The 25,752-nt window shown below is 39.7% G+C and overlaps 1 protein-coding gene across 1 annotated transcript in view; it reads right to left on the bottom strand.

Moving 5' to 3' along the window:
* Positions 1-23,945, bottom strand: part of LOC147571198 (EF-hand calcium-binding domain-containing protein 13-like) — a gene marked incomplete at its 3' end in the record, with an annotated part of 135,276 nt that extends 111,331 nt beyond the window's left edge. Inside the window, 3 exon segments of the mRNA XM_086696545.1 lie at positions 986-1,068; positions 1,862-1,992; positions 23,916-23,945. Of these exon segments, the coding sequence (XP_086552671.1) occupies positions 986-1,068; positions 1,862-1,992; positions 23,916-23,945 (244 nt within the window).
* Between the last annotated feature and the right edge of the window lie 1,807 nt (positions 23,946-25,752).

The raw sequence follows: 25,752 nt of genomic DNA, 5'->3' as shown, positions 1-25,752 counted from the left end.
ATGAGATGATGGATATTAATTAAACTTACTGTGGTAATCATCTGACAATATATGTAAGTCAAGTCATTATGCTATACACCTTAAACTTACACAGTGCTACATCTTAATTATATCCCAATAAAACTGGAGGATAAAAGATGTCTGGGGCACGTGGGTGAGTCAGTTGATTAAGCATCCGACTGCAGCTCAGGTGATAATCTCGTGGTTCGTGAGTTCAAGCCCCACATTGGGCTGTGTGCTGACAGCTCAGAGCCTGGGGCCTGCTTACGATTCTGTGTCTCCCTCACTCTCTGCCCCTCCCCTGCTCACGTTCTGTCTGTCTCTCTCTCTCTCTCTCAAACATAAATAAACATTAAAAATTTAAAGAAAAAGAAAAGATGCCTAACATAGGGGCACCTGGCTGGCTCAGTTAGTAGAACACGCAACTTCTGATCTCAGGGTTGTGAGTTTAAGGCCCACGTTGAGCACAGAGATTACTTATGAAAAAAAAAAATAAATAAAAAGATGCCTAATATGATGATCAGAAAGGAAAAATGTGCTAAATGACTCCATAAATATAAAGAAGAGGCCCAAGATACGGGAGAGTTCAGTGTCAAGAAGCGAAGGGGGAAAAAAAAGAAGCGAAGGGTACTATGTACCAAGAACTAAATCCTAGTAAAATCAGTGACTCTAGTGCTTACTAATATATTCGTTGGATGTAATAGTCAGACTTTTTTCCCGAAATATTTTAACTAAAATAAGCACATATGTTACATTTTGCCTATCAATATGACAGAAGATATTTCTAAAAAAAGATATTTATGAATACTTATTTTACCTAGTTTGCTCATGCTTACTCACAGACTACAGCATTTGTCACATCATGTAATATTAGTTGATACCATATGCCATTAGGAGTAAAGAAAGCGACACTAATCACGGAAACAATTTCTAAAATGTACACAATCAGGGAATTTATTCACGAAGTTCTAGAATCCATTATTACCGCTTAATTCTTGTGAGTGTCAGTGTCCTTGAGGTACTTCATTACATGATGTCTTGCAGAGGCTAGAAAGCATTTCCCTTTCCCTGTCAAAGAAACAGCCACATTAGAAAGCAGCACAAAAACGAAACAAAACAAAACACCACACACACAAAGTATTTATGCCATTTTTCCATTAAAATACTAGCAAGCCTATCAACAGTTTGAGATTCTCCAGTCTCTTACTCCATAAAAACCTTTATTGAAAGACCATCCAAGTGACAGTGAATTATATACTCTTCATCCCAGAATTCCCACCTTGCTTCTTTTAGACATCTCTCTATGGAGCAGAATTTACCCTGGTCAGTAAGTAGTGCCCATGATTCACTATCCTTTGGCTGTCGTCCAATTTTTGCTACTCTTAATTCAAGTCACAGCAAATTTTATAGAAAGTTATTATAGTAAGGAAAAACAAGAGTATCTTTAAATAGCAAAGAATCCCAGATGCCACAACCTGTCAGTAAAAATTTTTTGAAAAGATGACTTATCTAATCCCCTAACACGTAAATAACTCAAATCATAGAATGTTAGTGTTAGAAGGAATCTCAAGGGTCCGTCTAGTACAAGATTCTTGTACAGATGTGGAGACTGAGGCCCAGAGATAGAAAGTGAATTGTACAAGAGCCTAAGCTAGCAAGGGAGGTCGATAAGGACTCAACGTTAAGTTTGTGAATTCCACATACAGTGATCTTAGTTAGCTCTACGCCACCCTCCCTAGAGCATAGTCTTAGTTTGCACAAACTATTTTGCATACTTTATGTGGAAATGATAGATGATTCTGGAAAGAAAAACCCAAATCTTAATGCAACATTTAAGGGAAAAAAACAATGATTTAAATACCGAATAACTGAGGAAGATGTACAAAGGGGTGATAAAGCCTTGTGAACACTGTACTGATTCGGAAACTTGAGTGAAGACCTTTCTTTCTTAGTCATCTTCTCCTTCAACAGCTTCACTGAGGAAGAGGCAATCTAGAGCCAAATGCAGGAATGTGGGTGCCTGAGATCACACTGGTAAGCCAGCATTACTGGAAAATAAACCTCTTAAAAAGACAGCTAATCATATCTGGGTTCCTCACTGATGTAAAATTGCTTTTTGTAATGGAATTAGAGTTTACATACACTAAAATTTTAAATAAACTATGGAATTTTTTTTGCAGAGTCATGTCTTTCTAAGTATGCAACTAAATCATCTAATTAATGTCGTGTCAATTTAAAATAGTGGATTTCACAAAGCAGGACAAATCTATGGTATAGTGAAGAGAAGACCACCAGATTCTAGGCTACATATATGGGCTTTGACTATATGAGCAAAATAATGTGGAGAATCAACACAGTTCTTCAAATAACACAGGTACTCATGCTTTAAATCATCCTCATGATTGAGAAAATTATCCACTTAACATGTATGCATAAGCATGATTCAAAAGTGGCAAGTAGCTGGGTAGACAGAAAAGCATCACTTTAGAAAACGAGGACTGTAATAATAGGTGTCTTCAATTTTACGTGGAGTCTAGAACCTTGTTTACATGGAGTCTAGGCCCCTTTTGAAGCACAGAAGTATGCAGAGTAAAATCTGTCTTTGTCTCAGCTCCAGGCTGGAAAAAAAGAGAGAGAGAGAGAGAGAGAGAGAAGAAAGTGTACTCCTCTGGATTAGTTATGGTGATAGATCTACCCACACATGAGTACAGAACTCAAATCTACACTAAATATGTGGGGTAGGAGCACAGAAACCAAAAAAGTCATTTAAAGTTGTCCCATGTTCATCACATCTCTGAAGTGCAGTGCAGAAGAGAATTCAAATTCTCTTGGAGGAGAATACTCTAGATCCAGACTCACGTGAGATTCCCACAGATTTAGATCAACAATATATGAGAAAATAAACAAAAAGTACAAAGTACCCAAGGACATAAGTTAATGAGTAAGAAGCAGACAAAGCAATAAACAGAAGACTTAGATCCCCCAGGGACTTTATATTATCTTTATCAGGTATCAGTCTTGAAACAACTAAAGAACATGACCAAAAAACATGACATAAGGCAGATTATAAGAAGAACCAAATGGGGGTGCCAGGGTGGCTCAGTCGGTTGAGCGTCTGACTTCGGCTCGGGTCATGATCTGGCGGTTTGTGAGTTCAAGCCCCGCGTCAGGCTCTGTGCTCAAAGCTCAGAGCCTGGAGCCTGCTTCAGATTCTGTGTCTCCCTCTCTCTCTGCCTCTCCCCTGCTCATGCTCTGTCTCTCTCTGTCTCTCAAAAATAAATAAATGTTAAAAAAAATTCTTTTTAGAAAGAAGAACCAGGGGCGCCTGGGTGGCTCGGTCGGCTGAGCGTCCGACTTCGGCTCAGGTCATGATCTCGCGGTCCGTGAGTTCCAGCCCCGCATCGGGCCCTGTGCTGACAACTCAGAGCCTGGATCCTGTTTCAGATTCTGTGCCTCCCTCTCTCTCTGACCCTCCCCCGTTCGTGCTCTGTCTTGCTCTGTCTCAAAAATAAATAAACGTTAAAAAAATTTTTTTTAATTGAAAAAAAAGAAGAACCAAATAAAGTTTCTAGAGGTAAAAAATATAGGCACTGAAATTAAATTCTCAATAGACAGTTTAAACTAGAGATTAGATTCAGCTGGAGAAAGATAAACTAGAAAGCAGATGGGAGAAATTACCCAGATGAGATAGACAGTATATCTAAGTACATCATATAGTGAATGAGGCAGGCTGAATGGTGGCCCCAAAAAGATATGTCCATATCCTACTCCTTGGAACCTGTATATGTGACTTTATTTGGATAAAAGGTCTGTGGAGAGGGAACAAAGTTAAGGATCTCAAGATGAGATATACAATGAAGTGTTTATAAAAATGGAAGGAGACTTGAGATATAAACACAGGGGAGAAGACCATATACAGAGCAAGATGGGGGCCAAGATTAAAGTTATGCTGCCACAGCCAAGGAATGCTCAGGGTCACTGTTACAACAGCAGAAGTGTTAACAGAGAGCAAAGTAATAAAAATAAAGATCTAATGGAGAAGGAAGGGGAAAATGTCATATTCTTCTGAATGGGTTCCTTGTTACATTTTTTGTAAAAAAAAAAAAAAAAAAAAAGGAGGAGGAGGAGGAAGAAGAAAAAGAAGAAAAAGAGGAGGAACAGGGGAAGGAAGAGAAAGAAGAAATATTTAAGATTGTGACATTTCAGGGGTACCTAGGTGGCTCAGTAGGTTAAGTGTCTGCACGAATTTCAGTTAAGGTCATGATCTCATGGTCATGAGATCAAGTCCATGTCAGGCTCTATGCTGGGTGTGGAGCCTGCTTAGGATTCTCTCTCTCCCTTTTCCTCTGCCCCTCTGCCCCTTTCCCCTGCTCGCACTCTCTCTCTTCTCTCAAAAAAAAAAAAAAAATGATTTTGATTGATGTGACATTTCAATACTTGGACTAAAATGTGATGGAATGTTTGAAAGCTAAAAACAACGCTCAAAAGTAAAATATTTTCAGATCATAAGTACCTCAGTTCTTTCAGTATGCAACTGTACTTGTAAACTTTTCTTTCTTCTGAACTTTTTCTCTCCTGAAAAATCGGAGGATTTCTCTTCTCCACAGAGGAATATTGATGTTTCATACCTAAATTGCACAGAAAATTGGAATAATTCCTGAGTTGCTTTTTTTCTTACTTTTTCTTTTTTTCATCTTTTATCTATAGAAAATCTCAAGCATATACAAAAGTAGACAGACTAATGCGATGATTGGGGCGACTGGGTGGCTCAGTCGGTTAAGTGTCTGACTTTGGTTCAGATCATGATCTCATGGTTCATGGGCTGGAGCCCCGCATTGGACTCTGTGCTGACAGCTCAGGGTCTGGAGCCTGCTTCAGATTCTGTGTCTCCCTCTCTCTCTGTCCCTCCCCCACTCATGCTCTGTCTCTGGCTCTCAAAAATAAATAGACGTTAAAAAGAATAATGTGACAAGCTTCCCATGTACCCATCACCCAGCTTCAATAATAGCCAATCCTATTTCAGCTATATCCCTACTCCCGTTTCTTATTATTTTGAAGCAAATTCCAACATCATATTATTTCATGAGTGAAAATTTTAATATTAATTTCTACAAGGTGTTTTTTCTTTTATTTTTGAAAAAAAATTTTTAATGTTTATTTTTGAGAGAGGCAGAGCACAAGCAGAGGAGGGGCAGAGAGAGAGAGAGAGAGAGAGAGAAAGAGAGACAGAATCCGAAGCAGGCCCCAGGCTCCCAACGCAGGGCTCGAACTCACAAACTGCGAGATCATGACCTGAGCAGAAGTCAGACGCTTAACTGACTAAGCCACCCAGGTGCCCCAAGGTGTTTTTTCTTTTAAAAAAAAACACACTTAAAACACAATTATGACACCCTAAAAGTTAACAATAATTTCTTAGTATCATCAAACATGATCAGTGTTCAAATTTCCAATTGTTTCGTAAATGTCAAAATTTATTAACACGCTGCATCAGGATTCAGGAAGGTCACCATTACAGTTTGTTGATTGATGTGTCTTATTTAGATCTCTTTTTTACCTATAGGCTCTTTTTCCATGTCTTTTATCATCCTCATTATCACTATTGCCAGGCAATTTGTCCTATAGATTTTCCACAGTCTGGATTTTGCTAATTATATCACCATGGTTGTAGAATTTTAAAGACTTGATCAGATTAACTTCAACAGATTAAGGGTTGAGCCACTAAATTGTACACCTAAAACCAATATTATACTATATGTTAACTGGAATTCAAATTAAAACTTAAAAAAGATAGCCAGGTGATTTTAACGTGTAGATAAATTTGATAGTCGCTATGCAAACAACCACAGGCTTGTTCCTATTCAGAGCTCCCATCAATTGGTCTATAACTCAGTATTTTATAAGAAATACCTTATTCTTCCTTATAAAGGAACTAAAAGCAAAACTAAAAGCTCTTTAGCAGAAGTGGCTCCTTTTTAGAGTAACCTGCTATACAAGGGCTACTTAAGTAATACAAAGGACAATGAATGGATTGAATCTATAACATCTTCAGATGAATTTGGCCCCAAGCAAAATTGTGATATAGAGGTAATTTTTATCATGCACCTACCTCACTGCCCTTCCTTAGCAGGTGCCTTGCCCTTTTGACTCTCTATCCCTTTAAGTCCAATCCCATGAATTCCTGCCCTCGGAGCGCCATTACCTTGCTCTTAGCCCCCCTGAATCTGCCCTATTATTAGTCTCCTCTGCAGTCCTCCACTCACACAGGGAATGACTTTAACTCTTTTGATTATGACCCAGAGTATAAAATACATTTCTATTGAGATGTAGTACACGTATACAAAGAGAGAGAACTGAAGTAAGTTCGCAAAGTAATACTTATTATGTGAAAAACACTCTAGTGTCTTCAATACTATTCGAATTTCTTTTTAAACAAAATACCAGTTAGTGACCTCCTAAGTTGATTTTATAACACACAAGTGAGTCATAATCTAGAATCTACTGCTACTTTATATCACCCATCCTCTACCCATATATCTCCATTGAGATCTTCATATTTCTGGAACAATTATGATTTCCACATTACTACATGATTTTTCAAATCCTTTATTATTTTTCTAAAGTATAAGTGTGTTTATGTTATAAGCTGCCTCAAACATTTTACAGAATTGGGATGACTTACTATAAATAATGAATAAGTGAAAACATTTGTTCTGTACCCTATTCTTCTAGGGCATTGTGTCTCCCAGGTAACCTAGTTTATACAGTGCTAATGAAAGAATGTAAAGGAACACTTCCACCATCTCCCATTCCTTCCTAGGTGACAAGTTTTATTGCGATGTTCTAGAAATAATTATTTTGCCTTTTGTCACTGAACATAAAGGAATAGTGGGATTCTCCATGAGATTATCACCAGATTTGTCAGCAGCAACCTTGCAGGCCAGAAGGCAGTGGTATGGTATATTTAAAATCCTGGGGGCAAAAAATACCAAAAACAAAAACCTGCCAACCAAGAGTACTCTACCCCCCAAAGCTGTCCTACAGAACTGAAAGACAGATAGTTTCCCAGACAAAAAAAAAAAAAAAAAAGGCTAAAGGAGTTCATCACACTAGATAGACTGACCTTATAAGAAATGTTAAAGTGGGGGTGCCGGGATGGCTCAGTCGGTTGAACGTCCACCTTCAGCTCAGGTCACGATCGCATAGCTCGTGAATTCGAGCCCCACGTCAGGTTCTGTGCTCAAAGCTCAGAGCCTGGAGCCTGTTTTAGATTCTGTGTCTCCCTCTCTCTCTGCCCTTCCCTTGCTCACACTGTCTGTCTCTCTCTCTCTCTCTCTCTCTCTCTCTCAAAAATAATAAATAAACATTAAAAAAGAAAAAAGAAATGTTAAAGGGAGTTCTTCAAGCTAAAATGAAAGGATGCTAATTAGTAACATGAAAACAAATGAAAGTGTAAATCTCACTGGTAGAGGTAAACATATAGTTAAATTCGGAATACTGACATCTTGTAATGGTGGAAGGTAAATCACATATAACTCACATATAGGTTAAAAGATAAATGTATTAAAACAACTATAACAACAATAATCTGTTAATGGATACACAAATATAAAAAGACGTAAGTGGTGACATCAAAAACAAAATGAGAGTGAGGTGTAAAAATGCTGAACTTTTGTATACATTTGAAGTTAAGTTGTTACCAGTTTAAAATAGGCTTATAAGATGTTTTATATAAGCCTTATGGTAACCACAAAGCAAAAACCTACAGTAAATATACAAAAGATAAAAAGAAAGGAATCAAAGTATATCACTAGAAGGGCACCTGGCTGGCTCAGTCAGTGGAACATGTGACTCTTGATCTCGAGGTTGTAAGTTTGAGCCCCACATTGGTTGTAAAGATTACTTAAAAGTTAAAAAATATAATTTTAAGTATATCACTAGGGAAAATCATCAAATCACAAAGGGAGAGAGTAAGAGGAAGAAAGGAACAAAGAAAACAAGCAACCAAGCCAGAAAACAAGCAACAAAATGGCAATAGTAAATCCATACCTATCAATAATCACCTTCAATGTAAATGGACTAAATTCTCCAATCAAAAGACAGAGTGGCTGAATAGATTAAAAGAAAAAAAAAAAAAAAAAAGACCCAAATATCTGCTGCCTCCTAGAGACTCCCTGCAGCTTTAAGGACACTTATAGACTGAAAGTGAAGGGATGGAAAAAGATATTCCATGAAAATGGAAACCAAAAGAGGGCAAATCTAGCTATATTCATATTAGACAAAATAAATTTCAATAAATATTTTTTGTTTTTTTAATTTTTTTAATGTTTGCTTATTTTTGAGAGAGAGAGACACAGAGAGTGAGCGGGGGAGGGGCAGAGACAGAGGGAGACACTGAATCCAAAGCAGGCTCCAGGCTCTGAGCTGTCAGCACAGAGAGCAACACGGGGCTCAAACCCATGAACCATGGGATCACGGCCTGAGCGAACGTCAGTCACTTAACCAACTGAGCCACCCAGGCACCCCTCAATACGTGTTTTTTTTTTAATGTTTATTTTTGAGAGAGAGAGAGAGAGCATGATTGAGGGAGGGGCAGAGAGAGAGAGGGAGACACAGAATCTGAATCTGAGCTGTCAGCACAGAACCCCATGAGGAGCTCCAATTCACGAACCGTGAGATAATGACCTGAGCTGTAGTCGGACGCTCAACCGACTGAGCCACTCATGTGCCCCTCAATGTATGTTCTTAAGCCAAAAATTATAACAAGAGACAAACAAGAATCATTACATAATGATAAAGGGGTGAATTAATCAAGAGGATATAGCAACTGCAGTGTTTATGTATCCAATATTAGAGCATCTAAACATATAAAACAAATACTAACAGATCTGACGGGAGAAATAGACAGCAATGCAGCAATAGTAAGGGACACTTAAATACCCCACTTTCAACAGTAGATAGACTAACTAGAGAAAAATGAAGGAGAACACTGAACTTCAACTATACTGGAAACCAAATGGACCTAACAGACATATAGAGAGCATTCTATCCAACAGCAGCAGCATATACATTCTCTCAAGCACACAGGCAACATTCTCCAGGATAGATAATTTGTTAGGCCACAAAACACGTCTTTAAAATCTTAAGAAGACTGAAATCATATCAAACATCTTCTGTGACCACAAAGGTATAAAACAAGAAATCAATTACAAGAAAAAAACCTGAAAAAAATCACATATGTAGCGATTAAACACTATGTTCCTGAACAACCAATTGGTCAAAGAGAAAATCAAAAGGGAAATAAAAAATACCTGGAGACAAAGTAAATGAAAACACAATATACCAAAACTGACTGGATGCAGCAAAAGCTGTTCTAAGAAAAATGTTTATAGAGATAAACACCTACATCAAGAAAAAAGAGGGGCACCTGGGTGGCTCAGTTGGTTGAGAGTCCGATCGGCTCAGGTCATGATCTCACATGACAGCTGATAGCACAGAGCCTGGAGCCTGCTTTGGATTCTGTGTCACCCTCTCTCTCTGCCCCTCCCCCACTCACACTCTGTCTCTGTGTCTCAAAAATGAATAAACGTTAAAAAATAAAACTTAAAAAAAAGAAAAAAGAAAGATCTCGAATAAACAACTTAATTTTATACCTCAAGGAACTGGAAGGAAAAAAGGAACTAAGCCCAAAGTTAATAGAAGGAAATAACCAAGCTCAGAAACATAAACTAAAAAGACAATAGAAAAGATAAAAGAAGCTAAGAGTTTGTCTTTTGAAAAAATAACCAAAACTGACAAATCTTACTAGACTAAGAAAAAAAGAAAAGTCTCAAAATCAGAAATAAAGAGGAGACATTCAACTGATAACAGAAATACTAAAGCTCATAAGAAATTACTATGAACAATTATATGCCAACAAATTAGATAACCTAAAAGAAATTTATAAATTTCTAGAAACATACAAGCCTGAATCATGAAGACATAGAAAATGGGAACAGACCAATTATTAGTAAGGAGATTGAATCAGTAATCAAAGACCTCCCCACAAAGTCCAAGATGGCTTCACTGGTGATTTCTACTAAACATTTAAGAATTAACACCAATCCTTCTCAAACTCTTCCCAAAAACTGAACAGGAGGGAACACTTCCAAACTTGTTTTATGAGGCCAACATTACAGGTAACAAAACCAGACAAGGACACTACAAGAAAGAAATCTGCCGTCCAATATCCCTGATAAACATAGATGCAAAAATTCTCAACACAATATTTCAATAGTACATTATATTAGTACAATATTAGTACAATACAATACTAATACTAATTAGTACAATACTAATATTGTACAGTATTAGTACAATATACTAATATTTCAATTGTACATTAAGAGGATCATAGACCATGATCTAGTGGGATTTATTTCTGGAATTCAAGGATGGTTCAACATAGGCAAAACAGTAAATGTGACACCCCACATGTGATACCCCAAATGTGATAGGGAAAAACCCATTCTTCTTCTGTGTTTCTCCTTTACTCCTCCACGACTACCACACTCACAACACTTCTGACACCAGATGTGTGAGGTATTCTTCCCCACCACCAAGCAATTCTCTGCCACACCAACTGGGTGTGGCACCAACTGGGTCCTACAATTTACCTCAATTCTAACACTATCTACTTGGATATACTGTCAGATTCCACAGGTTAAGGGATCTGTCCCACAAGGCTGCTCCCACCCCACTTATGCCAATCACAACTCCAGATTGTGACCTGTGCTTCGGACTCATCGCCTATAAATGAGAGGCTCCCAAAAGACTCTCCTTGGATTTGATTAATTTGCTACAAGAGCTCACAGAACTTAGAAAAATAGTTACATATGTTTACCAGTTTACTTTTTTAAATATGATAAAAGATACAGGTGAATAGCCAGATGAAGGGATACATAGGGCAATGTCTGGCAGGATCTTAGCACAGGAGCTTCTGTCCCCAAGGATTTGGGAGGACATCAGCCTCCTGGTATGTGGAGGTGTTTACCAACCTGGAAGGTCTCTGAACAGGCCTATATTATTGAGATTTTTATGGAGGCTTATTCATGTAGGTAGGATCAATTATTAATTCCATTTCCAGTCCCCTTCCCCTCTCTGGAGAACTTCTAGGTTGGTGAACACATCCACAGACTAGGAGGGTGACACACCCCAACCCCATGGGGACAGAAGCTCCTGTGCTTGGGACCCTCCCAAACCTCACCCAATGAATATCTTCATGGGACTATTCTTCTGTATACTCAGTCATGTCCTTTAATAAACTGCTGAACATAAATGTTTCCCTGAGTTCTGTGAGATGCTCTAGCAATTAATTAAACCTGAGTAGGGATCATGGGAACCTCTGATCTGTACCCAAGTCAAACAGATTACAAAATCAATAGACAAAAATCAGTTGTATTTCTATACACTAACAAGAAACTATCAGAAAGATAAATTAAGAAAACAATCCCACTTACAATAGCATCAAAAAACAAAATACTTAGAAACAGATTTAACCAAGGAGGTGAAAGATGAGTACACCGAAAACCATAAAACATTAATGAAAAACACTGAAGAAGACACAAATAAATGGCAGGATGTTTTGTGTTTGTGGACTGGAAGAATTAATATTTTTTAAATGTCTTATACTACCCAAAGTGATTTATATATTAAATGCAATTCCTGTCCAAATTCCACTGGCATTTTTTGCACAGAAGTAGAATAAATAATCCTAAAATTTGTATAGAATCACAAGAGACCTCAAAGAGCTAAAGCAATTTTGAAAAGGAAATAGTAACACTTGTAGAACATAGTAAGCTCTTCGACACTGGACAATAATGTTTTGGATTTGACACAAAAAGCAAAGGCAACAAAAGCAAAATTAACAAGCGGGACTACATCAAACTAAAAAGTTTCTGGACAGCAAAGGAAACCATCAGCAAAATGAAAAGGGAATCTATACAATGGGAGAAAATATTTGCAAACCATATATCTGATGAGTTAATATTCAAATATACAAGGAATTCATACAACTCAATAACATAAATAATCCAATTTTAAAAGGACTTGAATAGACATTTTTCCAAAAAAAGACATACAAATGGCCGACAGGTACATGAAATGGCTCACAATCGCTCATCATCAGGGAAATGCAAATCAAAACCATAATGACGTATCATCTCACACCTGTTAGAATAGCTGTTTTCAAGGAGACAAGAAACAAGTATTGGCAAGAATGTGGAGGAAAGGAAACACTTGTGCACTGCTGGTGGGCATGTAAATTGGTGCAGCCGCTATGGAAAATAATGTGGAGCTTCCTCAAAAAATTAAAAATATAACTACAATATGATACTGCAATTCCATTTCTGGCTATATATCTGAAGGCAATGAAAACACTCTCAAAGAGATATCTGCACTCCTAGATTCATCACAGCATTATTCACAACAGCCAAGGTATGGAAACAATATAAATGTCAATCAACAGATAAATGGCTAAAGATGTGTCATCACACACACACACACACACACACACACACACACACACACACACACACAGGAATGCTACCCAGCCATGCAACATGGATGGACCTTGAGGGCATCATGTGAAGTAAAAATAGGTCAGACATAGAAAGGCAAATACTGGATGATCTTATATATATGTGGACTCTAAAAAAGCCAAATTCATAGAAACAGAGAGTAGAAGGGTGGTTTCCGGGGATGGAGGTGGGGGAAATAAGAAAAGGGAGAGGCTGGTAAAGGGTAGGAACTTTCAGTTAAAAGGTAAATAAGGTCTGTGGGCCTAGTGTATAACATTATGGCTATAGTTGATAACACTACATTGCACAATGGAAATTTGCTAAGAGAGTAGAACCTAAGTGTTCTCACCAACATAGTTAAGTAAATAAGGTAAATATGTGAAATGAGTAAAAGGTGGTAATCATTTCACAATGTAAACATATATCAAATCTTCACATTATAGACTTAAATACATTATTTTGTCAAAAAAGACATTGGGGCGCCTGGGTGGCGCAGTCGGTTAAGCGTCCGACTTCAGCCAGGTCACGATCTCGCGGTCCGTGAGTTCAAGCCCCGCGTCGGGCTCTGGGCTGATGGCTCAGAGCCTGGAGCCTGTTTCCGATTCTGTGTCTCCCTCTCTCTCTCTGCCCCTCCCCCGTTCATGCTCTGTTTCTCTCTGTCCCAAAAATAAATAAACGTTGAAAAAAAAAATTAAAAAAATATATATATATGTACAAAGAACACTTAACAATAAGAAAAAGCACAACCCAACTTAAAAGTGGGCAAAAGATCTTAACAGACATCTTACCAAAGAAGACGTGCAGATGGCAAACAAGCAAAGGAAAAGATCATTTGCTCAACATCATGTCAATAGGAAAGTGCAAATTAAAACATCAAGATACCACTACACATCTGTTCAAGTGGCCAAATCCAAACTACTGACAAAACCAAATGCTGGCAAGGATGTGGAGCAAGAGGAACTCTTATTCATTGCTGGTGGGAATGCAAAATGGTACAACCACTTTGAAAGACAGTACTAAACATACTTATACCATATTTGGCAGCAATTACACCTTATTGGTATTTACCAAAGGAGTAGAAAACATATATCCACACAAAAACCTGCACACAGATGCTTAAAACAGCTTTCTTCTGAATTGCCAAAACTTGGGGAAAAAACAGTGCCCTTCAGCAGATGAATGGCAGTAGATTCAGTACAGGAACTGTGGTACGTCTAGAAAATGGAATACTATCTGGCACTAAAAAGAAAGGAACTATCAAGCCATGAAAAGACACGGAGGAAACTTAAATACGTATCGCTAAGTAAAATAAGCCCATCTGCAAAGGCTACATACTATATGATTCCAACTATACGACATTCTGAATAGGTTAACCTATGAAGACTACAGAGACCAGCGGTAGTCAGTGGTGGAGGGGAAAAACGAATAAGCAGAGCACAGAAGATATGTAGGGCAGTGAAACTATTCTATATACTATAATAATGGCTACATGTCACTATACGTTTGTCCAAACTCACAGAATGCACAATACTGAATCAACCCCAATGTAAAGTATGGACTTTGGGTGATAAAGATATGTCCGTGTAGGTTTATTGATTGTAACAAATGTACCACGGTGGTGTAGGATGTTGATAGTGGAGGAGGCTGCACATGTATAGAGGCAGGGAGTATATGGGAACTCCCCACTCAACTTTGCTGTGAATCTAAAACTGCTCTAAAAAATAAAAGTCTATCGAGAAAAAAAATAAAGCAGCTATATTGCTTCTAAACAGACACCTCCCCCTCCAAAAAAGGAACTAGAGCCTAGGAGCAACGAACATGTTTAGAAAAAGAGGAACGAAGTGAGAAATATACTCTTTTGAAATGTGGCTGTTTGCAGGTCATCTGGGTAGCTCAGTGGGTTAAGCATCCAGCTCTTGGTTTCAGCTTAGGACATGATCTCACAGTTCACGAATTCGAGCCCTGCATCGGGCTCCTTGCTGACAGCGCAGAGCCTGCTTGGGATTCTCTCTCTCTTTCTCTCTCTCTGCCCCTCCACTGTTCATCCTCACTTTCTCTCTCTCTCTCTCAAAAATAAATAAACTTAAAAAAAAAAAAAACACATGGCTGCTTGCTTAAAACAACTGGACTGCATCTAGCTGATCAAAGGTACATTAGTTTTTAACCCCTGAACAAATTACAAAAGGCAATGTATAAAGCAGATCACTAAGGGGGTTTAGAGAATCTCTATTTCTACACAAAATGTAAATTAAGGGAACTATTTCAGTGACTTTTAGGGTCTGCATACATTCATCTTACAACAGAGGCACACCTTTAACAACCTGCTTCAAAAAGGCAATCTGATTTGCTGCCCTAATATTTATTAGGGATGATGAAAAGTTTCCTAGAGATGTTGAGAAAAATGACTCAAAACAGAAACCAGGAAAATAAAAGGAGGAAGATCTAAACAGACAGAGAGGCACAAAAACCTGTTATCAAAGACCAGATGAACAGAAGCAGTCAAAGAGTGAACAGAAACTTTGATGATACAGAAAAGGAAGAAAATAATCTCTGAAATTCTGTGGTTAAAGGTGAACCGTCTGTGAAGTATAAACTACACAGCCTAAGACAAACTGGTATGATATATTAATACTGTTAATTCTTTTAACTTTTAAGAATCAGCTCTTCCAAATCAGCTCATGAGGATACAATCAACTAAGTATTAGGTATAAAAAAGTGGAACAGGTTAGTAGACATATCACACATCTTGGTACTTAGCAAGAAGCCTTGAAATTGTTTTTTTTGTTTTGTTTTGTTTTGTTTTTTTTTTGCGGGGGTGGGGGGGCGCCTGAGTGGCTCAGTTGGTTAAACATCTGACTTTTGTTTTTAATTTTTTTAATGTTTATTTATTTTTGAGAGAAAATGAGACACAGATGAGTGGGAGAATGGCAGAGAGAGAGGAAGACACAGAATCCAAAGCAGGCTCCAGACTCTGAGCTGTCAGCACATAGCCCGTTGTGGGGCTTGAACCCAAGAACCATGAGATCATGATCTGAACCAAAGATGGATGCTTAACCGACTGAGCTGCCCAGGTGCCCCTAACTTTTGATTTCAGCTCAGGTCATGATCTCACAGTTTGTGAGATCCAGCCTCACACCACACTGTCTGCTGACAGCACAGAGCCTGCTTGGGATCCTCTCTCTACTTTTCTCTGCCCCTCTCCCACTCATATTCTCTCTAGCGCACATGTGCTCTCTCTCAAAATAAATAAATAAACGTTAAAAAAATTTTTTTTAATTTCTTTCGGATTACAGTGTAGGTACATGTCATATGGTAGCACCAGATCCATTGAAAGCATAAATTTAAAAGGTTAAGACTCTGAGTTGACAATGTTGAATTTTTCCTGAGCCTTGTGCTCCTGGAAAACAGTGAAGATTAAAGGAATCCCTTTACCCCTTTGTGTTCTGGAAAATGGCTTGCTGCAAGGAATCACCCTTCCCCCCCCCCCCATAAGCTTTAGATAAAACTCACAGATGCCCCCCTTGTTTACCTATGACGAGGCCAAATACCTTCAAAATTCCTTTTCTTTGTTCTACGAATGATTAGCTAAACTGTTTTAACCCCACTGATTAATTAGAACAGAAGGATTATTAGCCAAACTGTGGTTAAGCTTTCCTCCTTCCTCCAGGCCCCTACAATATTCTCTGATCTGTTTATCTCATCATGCCACTCTTTCATCCCACTTCCCCAAATCCAGTTCCTAGCCTTGTTGACTCCTCTCCATGAAAGAAAAGCCATTTTTGCCTGGCCCTTGAGCTCCTTGAGGATCTTATGGTCACAGCCTTCCCTCTCCTATTTCAATAAATAGTCCCTTTCCTCCCTTGGAATAATCCTTTCAAATAAAGTCTCTCCTTACTAAGTCCGGGTTTGTTTTTTGTTTGACACAATACCGGCCAATGGATAAGAACATCCCCTGAATCACAGGGAAGAAGGCTAGAGACACTTGGTATCTTTTCGATTACCTTCTGGTTAGACTCCCACATCATTAATTATGTTACCTACAACCGTTTATGTAGGTTTAAATCCTTTATTCTCCCAAAAAATTATCCCAGTCCCCTACCCCGCAAAATACTCTCAACATACACCACAGACCTCTTGATATTGCTGGGATGAAAGTTCATTATATGCCCACTAAAAGAACTCAAAACTCACCTTAGGTATTAAAAGATCCTATAACTATATTGCTCTATGAATCTGCTTACTGATTATGGGTGTGAGATAAACATAAACTAATTTTTTAATGTAAACTATTTTTAAAGAAGAAGAAGAAGAAGAAGAAGAAGAAGAAGAAGAAGCAGCCGCCGCCTTTAGAAACTGTTTTAGAAAAAAATACCTGGCAGAATAAAGGTACTTTACTTTCCATTTTTCAGTTTAGAGGTAAGTGCGGCCCTTGAGGACTCAAAGGTCTTGATGAACAAGTATGAATGAGCACAAAAGGATTTCCTGCCAAAAAAAAAAAAAAAAGATAAGAAAAAAATCATATGTCTGCTTAAGAGACTTAATTACACTTACCTACCTGGTTATCCCTGTAATGTAACACAGTATGATACCAAATAGATATTCCGCAAGCCATATATGTGTACAAAAACTAGAAAAAGCAGTTAGCAGATTCTAATTCACAGATCACACCGTCCCTTAATTTTACCTTTTGTGGTATAAGAAGTAGAGAAATCCAAAACAAATGACATAAAAGGCAGAGAAATCCAGTTATATTTATTTATTCAAATAAACCCAGAGAAACAGAACTACTAACATAGCAGCAATTCCCAATGTTATTAAATGCTTACTATATACTAGACATTACGATGAACACTTTAACATTATTTCATTTATTCCTTACAGATATTTTTTAAGGAATTATCATTATCTTTATTTTACAGATGAGGAAAATAAAGACTCAGATCAAGTTGTCCAAGATTAAACCACCAACAAATAGCAGAGTCAGAATCTGAAGTCAGACAGCCTAACTCAAGAGCCGTGGTCTTCAGCACCCTATAGCATCGCCTCTCAAAAAAATACTATTGTAAACAAAAGATGCCTCAGCCTGTTTTAAATCAAAGACTTCCACATCACATACCAACCAATTTTCAAAATTCCTCGCATTTTCACAGGTTTTTTTTACTTCTATCTGAGTTACAGTGGATGTGCTATTTATTACATTGCTAGTTATATTACATTGTTACAATGATCAGGGTCATTTTCATACCATGAAGTTTAACTGCAAGTATTAATATTCTTAACAGAGATAGTACTTTAAAATCACTTACTTCTGAAATGTTATACTAATTACTGCTGAATGTGGTATGTCCAACATTCCTGGAATTCAAACCATGTTAAAAATCCAATGAAACCATGTGACAAATAGCCATCTCAGAAGACATTAGCTGGCTATGCAGATTTCCCCAGCAACCCACTCGATGTTACCTCTTCGAGGTCTTCTCTAATGAGCTCAATCTTTACTCAGCAACTAGTTGGTATAGTATGGTCTCCACCATTGTAACTGTCTTCATTACTCAACTGGCATTAATCATTTGCCTTATATTTTTATTTGCCACATGTACATCTCCTATATCAACTATAACCTAAATTTCATGGATGGACTGAAACGAATGGATTGGTATCTTAACATTCTTTGAACTATTTCTCACAATAACAAGCACAATGCTATATGTATAAAAGGAAGGAAAGAAAGAAGGAGGGGGGAAGAGAGGGAGGAGAGAAGAAGGAAAGGAAAGGAAAGGAAAGGAAAGGAAAGGAAAGGAAAGGAAAGGAAAGGAGGCACGTCTTCCTTATGGAGATTACTCACCAACAGCTTCTTAAGTTATCAAAGTACCTAATTAAGCACAGTGAGTTTTATTTAAATAAACCATGAAAGGAAGAATTGTTTCATAATTTTTGACCTATCAAAAAGTTGACTGGTTTTCATCTGCTGGATGAATCAAATACTACATAACCCTCTCCAAGCTAAGAGCAAAAATAGTACAGGAAGTCCCTTCCCCATAAATCTGACAAAAGATGTCTCGAGTCTTTCAATCCTATGATACATATATGAACTTGCAAGGACAAACCAAGAGAGATGAAGTTGTATTTCTCTTGTCCAATCTATCCGTTTGTCTCTCCATCCATGAATTCAACACATATATACTGCATGCTTACTATGTATTAGGCTCTCCTCCAGGCTGAAAACAGAGACAACAGGGATACAGCAGTGAAAAAATAGGAAAAAACAAATCCTGTTTATTTATCTGGCTCCTCATGGAGCTTACATCCTAGTCAAGGAGTATGTTATCTGTGATAAGTACTAAAAGGGAAAAAAATGTAAAGTACGGGGAAAAAGTGAAGTACGGTGTTAGGGAAGAGAAGCAGGGAACAGATAGGGTAGCCAAGAAAGACCTTACTTAGAGGGAGACTTGTGCATACAGATCTGAAGGCATGAAAGTAGGAAGCCAATGAATGTGTTAGGGGACAGCATTTCAGCCAGAGAAAAGCAAGTACATAGGCTCAGAAGGAAGAAGCAGCTTCATTGTTCAAGGAACAGTGGGAAAGCCCACAAAGCTGAAGCAGAAAAAGCAAAGTGAAAGAAGTGGGGATCAGAGGGGTCAAGGAAGGGGGGCAGAAATAGAGGGCCCTTAAATCATTGTAAAAACTTTGGCTTGTGCTCTGAGATGGGAAGCCATGAGACCGTTTTGAGAAGGGAGATGACATGATGTAAAGTCCTTTCTGAAAGGATCACTCTAGTCGTCACAAAGAGGATAACCAGGTGGGGCTAGATTCCTAAAAGCCAAGTGGAAAAAAGTACTCCAAAAGAAGAATGAGCAATTGCCTGGGTGGCTCAGTTGGTTAAGGGTCTGACTCTTGATTTCAGCTCAGGTCATGATCTCAAGGTTCATGAGGTCCAGCCCCTCATCAGGCTCTGCACTGTCAGTGCAGAGATTCTGTCAGTGCTTGGGATTCTCTCTTTCCCTCTCTCTCTGCCCCTACCCTGCTCGCTCTCTCTGTCTCTCAAAGTAAATTTCAAAAAAAAGAAGAATGAGTAATCAGCTGTGACAAATGCTGCCAACAGGTGAAGTGAGAGGAGTACTGAATGGCTGATTAGGTTTTCCAACATGGAGGACACCAACGACCCTAAGAGGAGCCATTTGGGTAGTATGGTAAGGAAATAATGTCCTTGGAGTGAGTTCAAGAGAGAACGGAGGAGAGAAAACAGAGACAAACAGAAGAGGACTCTTTCAAAGAGTATGCTTTAAAGGGGAAAAGAAATGAGGTAGTAGGTGAGGGGCAAAGGGGTTACGAGGGTTGAAGATGGGGGAAAATAAAGGCATGTTCATACGCTGATAAGAATAATCTAGTGGAGAAGCAAAAGTTGATCACACTGGAGGGGAGAATTACTGAAACAATATTCTCAAGTAGGATAAAGGAGATGAGATTTAGGGCACAAGGGCAGGGTCTGTCCTTAGCTGAGAATATACTTATAAGAATAGGAGACATGACAGAGTAATTGGGCTTAATTACATGAAGACCAAGTAAGCAGATGTGGTTGTAGAGGCTTGTGAAAATCATCTGATTGCTGTGAGTTTTCTTTTATTATTTAATATCTATATTATATATATAAACTTTTATTTTAAGATGGAAACCATCTGATTGCTGAGTTCTCTTTTATTATTTGATATATAGATAAGCGTTTATTATTTCGTATATATATATGCTTTTAAGTAGGCTCCACACCCAATGTGGGGCTTGAAACCACAACCCTGACATCAAGACTCATATGCTTTACTGACTGAGCCAGCCAGCTGCTCTCGATTGCTTTAGTTTTCTTAGTGAAACAGGAAGCAGCATAATCAACTGAGAACAAGGATGTGAGAGAAGATGCTAGAGGTTTGAGGATAGAGGTATTGTTATACAACAGTCATCGAGGAGAATGGAAGAATTAATAGCCCAGGGGTACCTGATAAAGTTGCTGGGCAGCCTCAAGGGTCCCTTGAGGAAAGGACAGTGAACTTAAAGTGAAACCAGGAAGCATGGTTGTGGTTTTTTTCTCTAGCTGTGTTCAATGCAGAGATCTAGATTTAATCTAAGATTATGACTTAGCCAAGAAAGGAAAATGAACTGAAAATGTGATAAGGAAACGGGGGGAAATGAAAGGGAATGGTTTTAATTATTGACCATGTAACAAACGGAGTAGGTGCGTGGGAAATAAGTATGAGAGACGGTGAGTGACATCTAAAAAAAAAAAAAAAAAAAGGTAGACTGAAGATCCTGGTGGGGTCCAAGGATTATCAGAGTCAGAGTGAGCCTGAAAGACAGGAATGTGATGGTTGGAGAATGGCACACAGTATTCCCCCACCTTATGCGTGGAGACCTGTTCACAGACCCCCAGTGGAAGCCTCAAACTACAGAGTACCAAACCCAGTATATATTGTTTTTACCTAAACACAAATACCTACAATAAAGTTTAATTTCCAAATAAGGCACAGTAAGAAATTAGCAATAATTAATAAATTAATTGAGAATTAATTTTTCATACTGAGAATACGAAAAAGGGACAAGTGACTGAGGAAAGGTGAAATAATCGTAGGAAGACAGGAACTGAGAGATCAGAGTACTGGAAGGATCATCTACACGAATGCTAAAGTCACAAGAATCATGACAGGAGTACAGTTAGAGCCGCAGAAAGCCAGGAGCTGAAATTTAACTAAAGCAACAAGGAGTGGTAGTGGGTGGTATAATCTGATAATGCGAGGTGCAAAACTGAGCATTTTGAAAACGGAACGAAGAAATGTCTGGAAGCACCTATGAGAATCAAGAAGGGGTCATCTACTCACCCTCTAGTCCCGGTAGTACTAGGAGAGTGAGAGAGAAAACCACCACCACCAGCCATACCTATGTTCTGCCCACCACATTCCCAGATACGCAGTCTTTCCTCATTTTCCCTTACATCTTGGTGGTCGCTATCTGATTCATCAAAAACTCCCAAAAAGAAGGAAATTCAAAACCGTCTGATACATCACAAGTATTTTTTTAAGTATCGTGACTGATTCAGTCCCCATGTAGATCAAGCTGTCATATTATTATTAAAGGGTTTTCCATTCCTTGGCAGAATATAGAATTTTCAAAATTTTACAATTTAATACACACATTAAAATTAGGGGAGGAAGACATACAGATGGCCAACAGACACATGAAAAGATGCTCAACATCACTCATCATCAGGGAAATACAGATCAAAAGCACAATGAGATATCACATCACACCTGTCAGAATGGCTAAATTCAAAAACACAAGAAACAAATGTTAGTGAGGATATAGAGAAAAAGGAATCCTTGTGCACTGTTGGTGGGAATGCAAGTTGGTGCAGCCACTACGGAAAACAGTATGGAGGTTCCTTAAAAAGTTAAAAATAGAATTACCATATGATCCAGTATCAGACGATTGGATATTTACCCAAAGAATACAAAAACAGTAATTCAAAAAGATATATGGGGGTACCTGGGCGGCTCAGTCAGTTAAGCAACCAATTTGGTTCAGGTCACGGTCTCATGGTTTGTGGGTTCAAGCTCCACATTGATTGGTCTCTGTACTGACAGCTCAGACCCTGGAGCCTGCTTCAGATTCTGTGTCTCCCTTTCTCTCTGCCCCTCCCCTGCTTGCGCTCGGTCTCTCTCTCTCAAAAATAAACATTAAATTTTTTTTAAAAACTATATGCACCCCTATGTTTACTGCAGCATTATCTACAATAGCCAAATTTTGGAAGCAGCTCAAGTGTTAGCAGCCCATCTATCCATTGATAGATGGATGGATAAAGAGGTGGTATACACAGACACACACACACACACACACACACACACACACACACACACACACAGAGGAATATTACTCAGCCATAAAAAAGAATGAATAATCTTGCCATTTGCAACAGCACGGATGGAGCTAGACAGTATAATGCTAAGTGAAATGTGTCAGAAAAGACAAATACCACAAGATTTCACTCATATGTTAAGAAACAAAGGGAAAAAAAGGGACAAACCAAGAAACACTCTTAACTATAGAAAATAAACTAATGGTTACAAGAGGGGAGGTGGGTAGAGAATGGGTCAAATAGCTGAAGGGATTAAGAGTACACTTATCATGATGAGCACTAAGTAATGTATACAATTGCTGAATATTGTACACCTAAAACTAACACTTTATGTTAACTATATTGAAATTTAAATAAACAAACTTTAAAGGCCGTAAATGAAGTTGGGGAGGAGTGCTTATTGTTACATGAAATCATAGAATCCACAACAGAGCTAGGATGATTTCAGAAATCTTTCTGGTCAGGGGTGCCTGAGTGGCTCAGTGGGTTAAGCTTCTGACTTCAGCTCAGTTCATGATCTTATGGGGGGGGGGGGTTCGAGCCCCACATCGGGCTCTGTGCTGACAATTCAGAGTCTGGGGGCTGCTGCAGATTCTGTGTCTTCCTCTCTCTCTGCCCCTGCCCCACTTGTACTCTCTTTCTCTCAAAAATAAACAAACATTTTAAAAAAAGAAATCTTTCTGGTCTAATACCTTAATTATATATAAGGAAGCTGATACACAGAAAGATTGTGATTTGCTCACACAACGTACACAAAATAGTAGCAAAATTCAGGTCCCTGACTCCCAACTCCAGGGATACTTTCACTAAATTTACACTGCTGCTTAGTAAACCCAGAGGCACAGCTAGGCAGAAATATGGAGAATCTAACTTTGTTTTGTTTTCAGTGCTCTGATGTTTGCATTGCGCTTTCACAACTGCACTTTCTCACTTGCTGAGTTACCACCACCTCCTCATCTGCTTCCCTCCCATCACCCAAGGGCGACAGCCTTCTGCAAAGTACTTTCTACTCTTTCCATTTGGGTTCCCTTCCAAGCCGCCCCCTCACTTCCTCCCTCACTTCCCTTGCAGCGATGACCGCAAACGTCCATTAACAGCAACTGCAGACACCTCTTCACTGCACCCGTTGCCCTTAACGTTCACACACGACCGGCACCACCCCCAACTACCACCTTTAACAATACTGACTGAACTTCCACTTCATGGAAGAACCTGTGCTGTGGAACATTCCAACAGGCCCTGCTCGTTTAGCCTTCTGGCGAAGAAAGTGAGTAGACCTGTGAACACGTTAAACTACTCACCAGATGAAAACAAGTGCTCTACTAGTGGTTTGAGGGTTTGCTCAAGAAGCAGGGAAGCTTCCCAGCCACCATGACCTCCACCCTTCTAGAACCACCACCATTTCCGAGGCACCATCGGATCCAGCCGCGTCTGCCCCTTTAGTGCCCCGCCCGCCCAGTCACATCGCTGTCCCTTCTGGAACCTTCGTCCATCTCCGTAATTGTTCCACTTTGTCCCTCGCACCGGGTGGCACGCTCCTCGGCAAGTCTTGCCTCTCCACCTGTGTCCCCTCGGGGGGGGGGGGGGGGGCTCCCACCGTGAACCCCCTCGGGCTCCCAAGGGTGTCCCCCTCCTCCCGCCTCAAGGGCCGAGGCCCTAGCCCCATGGGATCCGAAGGTCCTAGCTGCAGGCCGCTCAGCCCCCGCCCCCCCCCCACCCCGCGTGGCCCGGCGCTCTCGCTGCGCCGCCTTCCCGGGATCCCACGCGACGAAGCCCCGCCCCCAGGTCACCTGACCGAGGCCGACGCTCCGCCCACTGAGCGGCCCGCGCTGGAAGAGTGCGGGACCCAGGGCACCGCCACCGCCACCGCCACCGCCTCCGCCACCGCGCAGGGGCTCCGGGGCAGCGGGGAGCGGCTGAGCTCGCCGCCGCCTCCGCGCCGACTGGACAGCGCTGCGGCCCCGCGGCTCCACCCCACCTCACAAGGGCCTGTGACCTCACCTGGCCCCGCCCGGCGGCCCAGACGCGAGCTCCTCCCCGCGCGCTGTCCTCCCGGCACCTGGATTTCGCCGTCCTTCCCGCACTCCCTACCCTTCCTGCAGCTCTCTTCCTTCCCTGGTGCAGTGCCCCGCCCCAGTCTGACATCTTTTCAGGCTTATCCTGTATCCATCCTTTGAAGACTTCCCGCCCTGCCTTCGAAAGCATTCCATCCTTCTTGGTTTCTACCGCTCTGTACCGGACAACAGCGCAGAGCTCTTTGTCCCGACACTTTGCTGAAATCGGTTCCAGGCTGCCCTTCAGAGGACTAACGCTTACTTTGGGAAGAGATGCTTTGTGTTTCTTCGAAGATCAATTTCTTGTGTGTGTGCATGCTGCAGATGAAATGTTACTGGTAAAAGACACAAAGCGATTTTTCACGGCTCGCCCCAAATATTATGTCGCTAAAACGTTGTACGAATCCAAGACAGTGAAATTGATCATTTTTAAGGTTTTTGCTACATTTACAGTCGTAAATGTTCTGTCAAGCGGAGAGCGTTTTGCAAATACTTTCCCCCTAAAGCTCATGATTTGAGGTGTAAAGGTAAATTTTCAAAAAGGTAAAATTCACAGTGATTGAGCCAACCTGAGCTCTCCGTTGTTAACATTGTGGTGAGCAGCGTGGACTTTAGAGCTGGATCTATGCAAATTCAATTATTGAGTCAATTATCCTAATTATTTACTGTATGCAGTGGGGCAAACTAAGCTCTCTAAGCCTCAGTTTTCTCATTCGTTCAGAATTGTGATAATTCAAAAATGTTTATGCAGTGCTCAAAAAATGTTAAAACATTTAATTACTTCAGAGATACTTGTGCCCGTTTATATCTCAAATCCTGTTGTGTAGGCATTCTTTAGTACTTTTAACATGTACGTGTTTTATGTCCCTCAACAGTCTGTAAGTAATGAGTGCTGAGACCATGTCCTTTATTTTTGTAAACACCCCACCCTCCATTCCCTACTTCCCCACCTACCCACACACACTGTTTACAGTCCACCTCTGTTAATGAGCTGAGCCCATTTGCCATCTATTCATAAGGCATCAACTTCTAACGTGTAACGATTATAATGGTTTCAGTCTGTCTGATCACCAGATTGTGGACGCTGCACAATCTTGAGCACTTGTAGTTTGTTAGTATTGAGTCTATTGATGAGTTAGTTACTGTATTAGTCAGTTTCAGAGACGCTCACCAAATAGCACCAAGAGTATAGTAGTTAGGATTAGATTCTTTCACCTAACAGAAAATCCCTAAATAACAGTGGCCT

The sequence above is a fragment of the Puma concolor genome, unplaced genomic scaffold, assembly GCF_028749965.1.
Source record: "Puma concolor isolate L17-30 unplaced genomic scaffold, mPumCon1.1.hap2 unalloc_scaffold_46, whole genome shotgun sequence".
NCBI classification, from domain to species: domain Eukaryota; kingdom Metazoa; phylum Chordata; class Mammalia; order Carnivora; family Felidae; genus Puma; species Puma concolor.
This window is presented reverse-complemented; position numbering and strand designations above follow the sequence as displayed.